Source organism: Pezoporus occidentalis, unplaced genomic scaffold, assembly GCF_034315485.1.
Source record: "Pezoporus occidentalis ecotype Australia unplaced genomic scaffold, CSIRO_AGI_Poc_V1 ctg7, whole genome shotgun sequence".
Taxonomy (NCBI): domain Eukaryota; kingdom Metazoa; phylum Chordata; class Aves; order Psittaciformes; family Psittacidae; genus Pezoporus; species Pezoporus occidentalis.
In genome coordinates this window covers 79,919-92,724 of record NW_026916052.1, presented here as the reverse complement: position 1 = coordinate 92,724, position 12,806 = coordinate 79,919, and the positions used below count along the sequence as shown (strand labels likewise).

Below are 12,806 nucleotides of genomic sequence, written 5' to 3'. Positions count from 1 at the left end.
ATCTACATTTAATTATTATGAGTGGTGAGCTTCAGTAGATGCACAACTGCAAGTAATGTCTCCCTATGCACTGGAGGAGATGCAAGTACATACGTGTTCTACTCAGCCCAAATATACAATGCTAACAAATTCAAGAATATCAATATAGACAATTACTATTTGCACAAGTCAACTTTTACAGATGATTACTTAATCATCCAAGATGTAAAAATGAAATGGCAGCAAGTAAGTTCTCCTCAGTCAACCCTTTTACAACTTTTGGATGCCGTAATTCAAACCCTGCCTCCAGCTTTTGGAACCACATTACAGAAGTTCACTGTGAGAGAAGTGCATATTACAAGCCAAAAGTTGAATGTGTGTTATGCAATTTGTGTTCCCATGGACAAACAAGATGCAGAAGACAAAAGCTGGGTGTGGAAACCACAAGTGACTTTGCATTGTCTTCCTAAACTCAGAATCTAGGGCATCTGTGTGTTCCTGATGGCTCTTCTATTGTGACTGAGAAGAGTACTCCAACTCACTATGCCCAGAGCAGTACCTAATGTGCTCAAGAAATCTCAGCTGGAAAAATTCATTCGTCTTCAGCTATTTCTATATCACAAATATCTCAGACTATGGTTCAGATCCACTTCCAAGTTAATTTGATTGGCTCATTGGCTCTCATTGCTTCCAAAGGGAAACCGGAATACATAGAAAATAAGGTATGGGGTGATGAACTGTACCCTCTTTGAATTATTCTTCAAGCAAATGCCAAAATTCTTACTTACATAGCAAAAGCAATCCCAGAATTTGTTAAGGAATTGGGGGTATCTATGTAGACTCGTGATAACAATCCATTCTATGAAGTATTTCACAGATGCCTGATTGTTACCAAATCCAGCCTGAAAGACTTTGCCAAGGATTCCACACAAAAAGTTCTGAGGAATAAAGATCATAAATCAGTTGGTATCTTGTTAGTTACTTCCATGAAGGGGAAAAAAATCTAAATAAAAGAACATTCTCACCTTTATCATAACATTAGAAATATTTTAATACTCAGATGCAAACATTTTAGAACCATCTCATTTCTTTATTATACCTTTTAATTATTTAATTATGAAGTGTTAGTTGAAACTAAGATTTCCCAATATTCTGAGTGTTCATAAAGTAGCAACATTTTTACTACATGAAAGCCTTTAAATTGGACGTTCAACACAGAGTTTATCTAGCTTTAACAGGCATAATCTAGTCTCCTATAACTCACAAGTCCAAGAACCATTTTTCAAGTGAACTCTAAAAAATGCATCATGAATTCATGAATTCAGACAGAAAGAATGAAAATACACAAAACTTCTACATCAACCACAGAAATGGCATGCCCTTTATACTGGGCTGTAATTTAACATATGCAGTTTGCATGACATCAAATTATCTTTGAAAGGAGATATTTATTTAAGAATTCACAGTGAAGAGCAATACCTGGTCAAGCTTCGGAAGAAGAATCAAGAGTGTCTGCCATACCCGGTTTTTAATTCTATGCTGTAAAGAGTTTGCATAATAGCGTGTTCTAGATCTGGATACCTGTTCATCCTAAAAGCAAATTAAAAAGTTTATTACATATTATTCCCTTAAAATTGAATACATGGAAATATACTGTACTGGGAAAGCAGCACCTACCGCATACCTAGTATCAGCATTAAATATAAAAGTTAGGAAAAATGTATTAATTTCATTTATTCAGAAATAAATTTTGAAGCTTGTCCATGAGAAGTTTAGAAAGTTAAAAAAAAAACAATTCTACTAGTACTTTTAGTTAGGAGCACAAAAAAAAAAAGTAGTAAGACTCTTCAAACAGCAGAGGCTTAAGAATTTCCAGCACCTACTATACATGAACAATTAAAACAGTACTACGTAAAATGGAGCACGAGCACTCAATCTGTCATTTAGCTATGTAGGAACTAAAGATCCTAATTGAAGAGACGAGTATATAAAACATTTCTACTTTAGTGTCTACATTTAAAAAAAAAGATTTAGTCATGCTGTCAATCAAGATCAGCTTGAAAATACAGCTCTAGCTTTGAGACAGTAATTGATATTCTGCAATAGAGATGTTTCACATGACAGAAAACAGATTAGATAAATAAAGCTTTTAAAAGATTTTAAATTCATGTTCTCATATAGCTTTCCCTATGGTCTTCAAAATATGTGACACCCAAAACTATTTTTACTTTTAAAAAAGAAAAGCATTTGATCCGAGTCCTATGTTAATATTAAAATGCAAACACACTTTACTTTTATATATTTAAGCTTCATATTTAAGCAAGTAAGGAAATAACATTTAAAGCTCACTTCTCCCACTTTATCAGACTTGTAACACAAATATTATCCTTTCTTCTCCAGTAGTTAACTGACAAGAATGAAGGACCACCCATTTCTTGTTCTTCAGACAAAAGCAGAATTCTATAGTACCAGAATGCATGGTTGATGTTCCAATAGTAGCTGCGGTAATTTACCACTGACTCATGCCAATGCATAAGGAGATATGATGTAAATGAAAATGAGACCCAAGCCTTCTCCATGAAATCTATTTATAAAGGTCTCCCAAGGAGACAATAGCTCTCTCAATTCAAGTTAGTCTGCCTTCTCCAATTGTTAAAGTGAAACGTGTTGCTTCAAAATGCAACCTAAAGGAAGATTTGTAATGCAAAAATGGTTACAATTTGGATAATGTTTCATGAAGTCAGAACGTCCACTAAAAAGAGAGAAATAAATCTGAGAGAATTTTCACCATTTTTGTTCAGCTGAAGTAATTTCTGCCTTACAATTCAAAAAAAGTGTATTATTGGACAACCCTTGACAGACTACACAAATAACCGTAAATAACCCCGTCACCTGTAAATACTTTGCATTTTAGTAACTGTACTAACATCACATTTGTATAGCAGAGAAAACAAGGTTACTTTGTCAAGTAGTTTGATGAAAATGTCTTCCATGAGTGTCTTATGCGAGGTATTCGATCCATCCAGCAAGCACAGAAATTTAATAGCACAAACCCGAACATAGTGATCATCTCGATGTGTACTGTAAAATACAAATGAAAGAATAATCAAAATATTTTTTTTTAGAGATCAGGAATTCCTAAATTATATTAAAAAAAAAAAAGCACCAAACATCATCTTGAACCTTCAGCCATCAGGTTTCCTGTAGTGAGACTACATGCAAATACCCAGAACCAGAATTTTAAAATCTGTTCATCATTGCTGATGAAGAACACTAATGGAGCTTAATGTCCAGCTGGAGACCAGTAACGAGTGGTGTCCCTCAGGGATCAGTGTTGGGACCGGTCTTGTTCAACATCTTTGTCACTGACATGGACAGTGGGATCGAGTGCACCCTCAGCCAGTCTGCCGATGACACCAAGCTGTGTGGTTCGGTTGATACGCTGGAGGGAAGGAATGCCATCCAGAGGGACCTTGACACGCTTGTGAGGTGGGCTGATGCCAACCTCATGAAGTTTAACCATGCCAAGTGCAAGGTCCTACACCTGGGTCGGAGCAATCCCAGGCACAGCTACAGGTTGGGCAGAGAAGAGATTCAGAGCAGCCCTGTGGAGAAGGACTTGGGGGTGTTGGTCAATGAGAAAATGAACATGAGCTGGCTTCAGTGTGCTCTTGCCGCCCAGAAAGCCAACCGTATCCTGGGCTGCATCAAAAGGAGCGTGACCAGCAGGTCGAAGGAGGTGATCCTGCCCCTCTACTCTGCTCTCATGAGACCTCACTTGGAGTCTTGTGTGCAGTTCTGGTGTCCTCAACATAAAAAGGACATGGAACTGTTGGAACAAGTCCAGAGGAGGGCCACGAGGATGATCAGGGGACTGGAGCACCTCCCGTATGAAGACAGGCTGAGAAAGTTGGGGCTGTTCAGCCTGGAGAAGAGAAGGCTGCGTGGAGACCTCATAGCAGCCTTCCAGTATCTGAAGGGGGCCTACAAGGATGCTGGGGAGGGACTCTTCATTAGGGACTTTAGTGATGGGACAAGGGGTAGTGGGTTAAAACCTAAACAGGGAAAGTTTAGACTGGATATAAGGAGGAAGTTCTTTCCTGTTAGGGTGGTGAGGCACTGGAATGGGTTGCCCAAGGAAGTTGTGAATGCTCCATCCCTGGCAATATACAAGGCCAGGTTGGACAGAGCCTTGGCTGGCATGGTTTAGTGTGAGGTATCCCTGCTCATGGCAGGGGGGTTGGAACTTGATGATTTTAAGGTCCTTTCCAACCCTAACTATTCTATGATTCTATAATTAAAATGGAGTAGTGAACTTTGGCAGCAGATTTTTTTAAAAGCTCAGGTTTTATCAACTACTAACGCTTCTCAAAACACTATGTTAGAACTATTTCTCTTTCATTTAATGAGTAAAGGTGGTAGCAAAATGACAAAAAAAAATTCAGTAATCCAGTAGCCACTATATGAATTATGAATATAATGTATATCCCTTTTACCAATATTTTATAAAGTTATGAATGTACTCCTTATGGGTCCCATCCAATTTAAGAGATACTATGATAAGAAGATGACTTCAAAACCAGCATCTATTCTATTGTAGCATCAATGGTAACAGAAGACACAATTCACACTAAATATTGTAAGATATATCCTCCAAATCATTACCTTTCCGTAACAAGGTTTGCTGCACATTTTTCTCCAAGATTTTCTATGAAGGCATGCACATCCTGAATAAGTCTTCACAGATGAAAGAAGACAAAGCAACAAAATCAGCAGAATACCATACAAAAATTGTTTTACAATAGTTATCTCAAGGTTAAAAAGAAAACAAGGTGCACAAAATGGTAACAAATATCATCACAAAGATGTTTTTTATACCTCTGATCTTTCCTAAATACAGTTCCAAAGACACAAGCCTCAGTGAGAAGTTCACAATAATTTCCAGCATTTACGAAAGCATTTGTCAAGGCACTTCTCTCATCAACAGTGGGAAATATCCAAGATTGACAACAATGACTAAGGACTACATTGAATACGCCAGTCTTTGTAGTAGACATATCTATCAGCTTGAAAATTATCTGAAAAGAAAGAAAAGATTCAAAATCTAGTTATCAGAAGCACTAGAATTATTAGAATACTACTGCAGTGATATCTATTTCTAGTTTAACAGGTCTGATCATCTCTGCATCCTATATCTGCTCATGTAAATGCTGTCTTAAATCTATCTACAACTCTCTGATTATATGGGCAGGTGAATGGGCAACAACTGTCCCAGTTATTTGATTAAATTAACAAAAGAACTGTTCTTTGCTTAAACAGATGAAACACCAGCTGCTTCACACAAATCTCCCAATAACTGTAACAAATGCTACCTGGGCTTACTTCATGTGTACAAACCTGGTGTTTTCAATCAATCCTTTCCAATTGAGAAAGAAAATAAACAAAATTTCTTCTATAGGTAGCCAAATCACTAATTCTCTTCTTTAATGAGGGTTACATTCATGCTGAAGTTAAAAGTTTGTATGTGAGTTCAAGTGGAAAAATGTGTTGTGTCATTTATTTTTTGCTTTTGAGTAGGGCATATTTAAGATAAACAAAACTGCTGCCTAGAACTTTTCCAGAAAGAGAAAAAATTAAACAAGGAAAATGGCCTCCAAATTCTTCTTTCCTAGGCTAAGTGCAAGAGTAAACTTCAGTTACAAAGTAAATTTTTTCTAAGCAATTGCAAGCATTTGGGAGAGGACAGGGAGATTCAGAATAAACAGGTGGTTTTTTTTATGGATTCCTTTATAGACAACATCAGTTAGAGCTGTCCAGGAGGATGGTTTTCCAGAAGTGTGACAGTTCTTTCCAGACAAGGCTGCTTCTCCTCTCCGCTCTGAATATCCCCTTTTGATAATGTGACAGTCCTGACAGTAACTCAGCTTTTATAGAGAAAGTTGTTCCACACTGCTGAGGATTAAGGTACCAAGAAGCCCAAGAAGAGCGTAAACAGAAATACTGAAATGCTCTCTGGAGAAACACTTTCTGGGAGAAAGAACAAAATAAAATCCTAGGAACAGCTGGTCCTTTTACAAAGTATTCAAACTTTTTCTTTTAGTGCAAAGACACACATAGTAACTGTCCTAATAATTCCAAAATTGAACCACCACGTTTCATGTGGAGGGAAGCAGCATGACATTTACCACGCATTTCTCAATTCTGGAATGTCTTTCAATTGTTTCATTAACATAGTAAAAGCCCAGCACACACAAAAGAAATTTAAGTTCTAGCACAATTAACATTCAAATAAGCACAAAGGAAAAGTGCAGCAGAAGAAATTAAGCCTAAGAACACAGTACTCTGGGCACTTCTGTCAAAGTCCGTCTGGATTCTACCATAGCAATATTCCCTTTTCTGGCTTAACAATACCCCTCTGTTCCACCCTTTCTAAGGATTGAAAAGGAGGAGTGCACTGTGGAAGATGAAATTAAAATTATGCTTCTGTGACAAATTTGTACCAAGGAGTTTCATTTTTTCCTTTCTGTTCAGCTAAAACTATACAGCCATTCCACAAGGGGTCAACGGCAACAGAGACTGCTGAGGATTTGCATAAGAATATACATAAGCAGACACTTGCTTGGGAACTTTATCTTCATTTTCTTATGAAGGGGCAGAAGGTGGCTCAACCAGATGCCCTTTGTTGAGTACAGGAGACCTTCCTTAGTTCCTTGTTGCCTGCTGTCATGGTATGTCCCACTGCAGACAATGGGATAGCTGTCACACAGACTCAAGATGCTCAACATTGGCAAAATACATCTTACATAATGCTTGAAATAATAACACTGATGTTAATACAGTAGTACTAAGAATTTAAACAAAAGTTAAGATCAAAGAAAAGTAAGTTCATCAGTTACAACAATACTGAGCACACAATTATCCATTACAGATATTCCCTACAAGAAAAAACTAACTGATTCCTAGAACTGAACAGGTATTTTACCATCTTAGCATATGTATCTTGACTTATGTCCATATGAAGACTACAATTGCAAAGTCTTATCTACTGCTTAGAATACATGACAGTAACAGCCATTTGAAGCAACTTTTCTAAAAGAACAGATCAAAAAAACAGGCTGCATTTTAAGACACTGAAGTTAAAACTGGAGATATCACAACATTTTGGAGTGTCTGTGCTGAAAATAAAGCTGGAGACATTTGCTAATTTTTACAAATGCAAGTGTGACACCAGGACACAGATACTTATGATGACTTAAGGCAAAACTGCAGCCCCTCCTCACATGATTTCTGTGCCAAGTACAATGCAGCACATGAGACCCAAGTCTAAGCATACACATATACTAGTAACTAATATGTAATGTATTACTGCTCTGGTGAAAGTCTTGCAGTCATTGTGGACTGTTCTGCGCAAACACTTCATTGATGCTCAGAGAGGAAAAAGGCAAAAAAAAACCCCAAACCACCCAAAAAGGATTATGTAGAAAAGAAACAGTAGACAACTTTCTAATATATAAAGAGAAGGTGAACCAACATCTCAATATTAAATGAGGTTTTAGTGACCTAAAATGGAAAAAGAACACCCCAACACACAAACTTTTGGAGTACAGGAAGTTGCATGCAACTCTTGACTGTGGAGGCAGCGCTACCATGTTCTACACCTGGACCCCAGAGGATAAAAAAAACCTTTTAAAGAAGCAGCTAGGGTTGTCTCATTCAGCAACATCCATGAAAGCTTCTAACTTAAGAAAGTATTTTTGTAACACTGAACTATTAGAAAAAGGCATATTCGTTGCAGAATATTAATAGTTTGTGACAGTTCAGGTGGCAAATCCTTAAAACATTCAAGAAGAAGTGTATAATATAAAAATAGAGTAACAAGACTGAAAAAACAATTTTCTCAATGCAGATAAAACTGAATAGTCTAAAAAACCAAAGAAATAGTACTTTAACTTTTCTATTACAAAACCAAACAATAGACTTGTTTATCCTCAATTTAATTCTCAGATATTTTTTCTTAACACTCTCTAATACCTTTTGGAAATGATAAATTCACAATAGCTGAAGTGAAAATAGAAGATAAAATTCATTTTTAGATCCAGATAAAATTTATGTTCCCTTGCCAAAAAAGAATTCTTAAAACTGACCTCTTTTATTTTGGCATATGCTTGACCCTTCGCACTTGCAGCAACAGCTAGAACGTCAGTATCAAAGACGAACTCAACAAAAGCTTTTAGATTGGACCAAAATATCAGTTGTGTGTTGCTCAAAGAAGATATAATTTTCCAACCTAAATCAAATGCTTCTACGCAGAGAGGCTCTGAGGAGTCCAGAAGCTGAAAATAAAGAGAACAAAGCCTTAGACAAAAAAACACCCCCAAAACTATTAATAGTGTGCAGTAGTTTTATCTTTTACCTTGGGAACAAGGACTTTCATGCAGTCAAACACAGGTAAAACTTGGTCTGAAGGAAGTATAGTTAGGGCTTCCAATGCAGACTGTAGAATTTTTCTTGACCTTTCAACTGTATATAACATTTCAGAAGTTTCTTCATGTTCCTGAGCCAGTGTAGGAAATGAACTTAAAACAAAACGAAGGCAAATCCACTGGTCACGAACATAGCGTGCAACTATCTTCCCCCATCCTTGAAATGTTGTTTCTTCACATAAGCTGTAAGAAGAATATTATTCTTAAATACATATTGTATTCATTTATCCTGCACGTTCCTAATCACCAGGAACAGCTTAACTGTACAAACTCATTATACATCAAGACACTAAAATTTACACAGGTTCAAGGGGAGACTGGACGAGTTCATGGAAGAGAAATCGACAAAGTTCTTTTAAACAGAGAAAAAGCAGTTCAGGCTAAGACAGTCTCATCAGTCACAAACATCTGGGAGAGTATTCGATGGAAACATCACTATATGCTGACTATCTCTCTTACCCAAGTATTTGGGTTTTGGCCCTCAGGCTTGCTCTGGGCTTCCCTTGCCCAACAGTAATTTCCATTTCAACTTGCCAGTATATGTGTTATAGCTTTGTGCCGTGTATATATGTTTAATTTAACATAAGGATAAGCAATGTTCAAAGCTAGCTCTGGCTTCATATCTCTAAAGGACTAAGCAAAAGCACATTTGGTTTGATTAATTATGGGTGCTTTAATGTTCTAACACCTGAATGTTAAAACAAAAGAGCAACTGAATGAACAGTTTGTTTCAGAATTCTTCATTTTTATCTTCACAAAAAGTTATCAAAGAAAACAACAAGAAAAACCATCATCTTAATCACGGCTCCACATTAACCAAGTTTGTTCTGGAGAATTACTGAAGCTATAGCAAAGACGTACCTACTTTCTTCTCCAATATAAGATGGCTTCTTTAACACATCATTGAATTGAGAAAAGGAAATAAACCTCTTCAGAGCATCCACAGAAGGCAGAGAGTCAAGGTGTGCTTCAGGTTTCCGATCCATTAATTCACAAACTGCTGTAAGTGAAGCCATGCTAGCTACTTTTTTAATTTGTTCTTGAAGCTTTGGTTCCTATGTAAAACCAAATCATACATGAACAAACACACACCAATTTCTTCTAATATGATAAAATAGCTTACCGATACATTTGATAATCCTCCTACTTGTATCATGGCAGACATCATAATTCTGCATCCTTCTACTTCCTTATTTTCTTACCCTATGCATAACACAGCTTTGCTTGGCTGGGTCAGTGCACTCAATCACAAGTTGCAAGCACTGAAAAAAGTATAAATCTTGCAAATTACAGTAAATTATTCATTAAGTGAAGGTGTGTAGCTTGACTATGATGGAACACTTGTATCTTGCCAGGTAGCAGTTTATGTACATAGCTGAATAGCAACTAGAAAAAAAATGCAGGTCCACGTAGTCAGAAACACGATGCAGTAACACAGCTGAAATTCAGATTACCACATGCTAAGTGCTCCAAGAAGCTACGCGGTCACAACACTTACTATAGTTATTTTGTGTGATACATATATTCAAGCATGAAATAGAAAGTCTCAATAAAAAAGCCAACAAGCATATAGTAACCTAATGGTATTAAAAGCTCAATGTTACTTGAAACTACTAGAATGAGAATGTAATTCATATAAAGAGAAAAAAAAATTGAGTCTTGCTCTTTGTTTCCATAGAAAAGTAAACTTAGCAAATCAAATACTGCCAATTTTACTGTTATTACGTGTTCTTGATCACTTCAATGCAGAAAATACCAAAGATTATACCCAACAAATCTTAATTTAAATCTCTTCCTTTTATAAAAGTTAAAAAGTCCATTATTACAACTAAAGTTTTACTTTAGCTATACAGACTTCTAAAAACTTAAGGTAAGGAAATAAAGAGTGCTACAAATCTTAGCTACAAGTATTTTACATTAACAGTACAAAGCCAACTGAAGACACATACAAATGTGTTAGGGCATGTACATACATACATATTCACACAATTTTTTAATTATTTTGTATCAGACATATTTATAATAAATATTAATATTTGTAGATTGTTATATTTATCATATAGTTATGCAATTAGCTCATATAACAGAAATATCCTGTAACGATTACAATAATATTTAATTAATATTTACTGGTTTATTTTATATTAATATTTACTGTTGTAAATAATGTTAAATTACCTCTTTACAATTTCTCTCCTGAAGATTACGAATAGATGCATTTGTAAGGGACAAAATGAAACTCTTTATATATGGTACTTTCTTCCAGCTGACTTGCAAGCACAGATTCACTATCTCTGGAATTAAAGCTAAGTACAGATCACAACGATCCAAATCACCAACCTAAAAGAGGAAACAAAGGTAAACTAAAGCATTAAAAGAAGGAAACTTGAGCTGAAAAGAAAGAAAACCAATAGTAACAATGACAGCAGAAGGATAACAACAGGTCATTGCAGCTGAACCACCTTTCCCTAATTTTCGGGGGATTTTGTCATTGTTAGGGTTTTTTTGTTAGTTTGGGTTTTGTCTGGGTTTCATTATTATTTTTAAACCTTTTCAACTTACAGGTTCTTTTAGTTTTAGGACTCTGGCGCATGCCTTACAAGAGATAGTGTGAAATTCTGAAAGAAATCTCCACTTCTTTTAATTGGCAAGTTCACTTAACTTCCCTTCCTGGGCCCAAAGTAATGCCATGTAAAAACACCAGAGCTGGCCCTGAGTGTCAGTGGTATTCAAAGGCAACTCAGTTCTCAGATCACAGCACAGCACTGCAACCTGTACATACACAACACTGTGCCTTGCCCTTCTGGCCCACTACGTTTTCATTCTTGGCTGTATCTTGCTTGTTTTTATGGCTTTTTATTCTTGAGTTATTTGCAACTCTTCTTCACATATAAAAAACACACATAAAGCCATGCACTCAAGAACCATGTGAAGAAAGAACTACTCCTTTTGTAATTTTGAGAGAGATGACACCTTCGACTTGGCACTGGCTTTCAGACACCATTCTCCTACTTCAACTCTAACTTTTGCTTTGACACAGAACCACTTTTCTCACCAATTTTCCATGGTATTCACATTCTGGGGACTCTCCACTATCAGATTTGTTTTATATGAAAATCAAGAACATTGCTAAATCAAATTAACAATCAAAAACCACACTAAAGTATGTCTCACAATAATTACTTACAGTGCTTAATTCATTTGTAGTAAGACGTCGGAGAAGAAATTCAAGAATACTCTCAACAGGTGTCATGAGAGATTTCCAGATAAAACACAATACACCATCTGCGTGAAGAGAGAAAAAAGCCAACGATGCATTAACATACAGAGATACAATTTCCTTAAGAAATTTGTTGTATCATGAAGGATTTAGTTGAGTTAAAGTTACACAGTAATAGATACTCAAATATCTCACAATACCTTAAAAAAGCTCTGTACTCTTTAGCAATAAGAGACACAGGGCTGAAAGAATCAAACCAGACTGTAGTCTTTCCTGAGATTTATCATGTATTAGTGAGCCAGAAACCACACAAAAGCAGAAGATCAAAGCATAATTTTCCAGCTTCTGATGCACATTCATCCTATGCCCAATCTTCTGCACAAACAGCTTATTCATGAACTTACTCTTTAATAAAAAACAGAAGTTTCCACATTCAGCAATTGATTCTATATGAGAAAAATAGAGTTATGTATTTCCAATATGTACAGATGTGAAAACTAGGGTTTGGTTGTTAGTTGGGGTTTTTTTTGCTGTTTAGCAATAATTTGACTTTGGATATAGAGTAATCTTAAAATATTTCAGTCTAGTAGTTTCCTTGCTTAATACTGTAAACAAAACCGTACGGTTCTAACATAAAATGTGGTATTTTCTCTGAGAAAAAGCTATACTACAAAGTATACCGCATGTGTGTATTTATTTCACAAACTGAAAGACACGAGTTTATTATACACAGGAGGTAGGTCACTCTGGTAAAATGTTTTTAGCCACAAACACCCTTCAATCTGTGCCTCTACAGTAAGGGCTAGCTGAAAGCCAAAGAAATAATGTCTCAATATGAAAATGGAGCTAAAATACTCTGCATGACCATGTCATTCTAAAAATATCAATCATTAGTTTCGGTATTTAGGAGAGTTACCCAGAGGTTACATCTGCTGTTGTTTACTGGAGCTGACCATGAGTTACACTTCATGTAGCAAAGTTATGAAATGGAAGACCTTCAGAAGGCTGAAATATAAAGGGACATTATTTCCATAACTTCCAAATCTGTACTTACTCTCAATGTTCTCTATTAAAATGGATCATTGGACTGCCTTTCTAATGCTTAATTTGTTTAGAACAAACAG

The 12,806-nt window shown here is 36.1% G+C and overlaps 1 protein-coding gene across 1 annotated transcript in view; it reads right to left on the bottom strand.

The window, feature by feature from the left end:
• The window catches only part of TARBP1 (TAR (HIV-1) RNA binding protein 1), a 34,097-nt gene that overhangs the window by 8,839 nt on the left and 12,452 nt on the right, over positions 1-12,806 (bottom strand). The window contains exons 13-22 of the mRNA XM_062641906.1: positions 11,650-11,747; positions 10,641-10,802; positions 9,324-9,517; positions 8,393-8,645; positions 8,124-8,312; positions 4,858-5,057; positions 4,645-4,716; positions 2,940-3,060; positions 1,459-1,569; positions 768-917 (exon numbers count right to left, since the gene is read on the bottom strand). Of these exons, the coding sequence (XP_062497890.1) occupies positions 768-917; positions 1,459-1,569; positions 2,940-3,060; positions 4,645-4,716; positions 4,858-5,057; positions 8,124-8,312; positions 8,393-8,645; positions 9,324-9,517; positions 10,641-10,802; positions 11,650-11,747 (1,550 nt within the window). The remainder of the gene's footprint in view (positions 1-767; positions 918-1,458; positions 1,570-2,939; positions 3,061-4,644; positions 4,717-4,857; positions 5,058-8,123; positions 8,313-8,392; positions 8,646-9,323; positions 9,518-10,640; positions 10,803-11,649; positions 11,748-12,806) is intronic.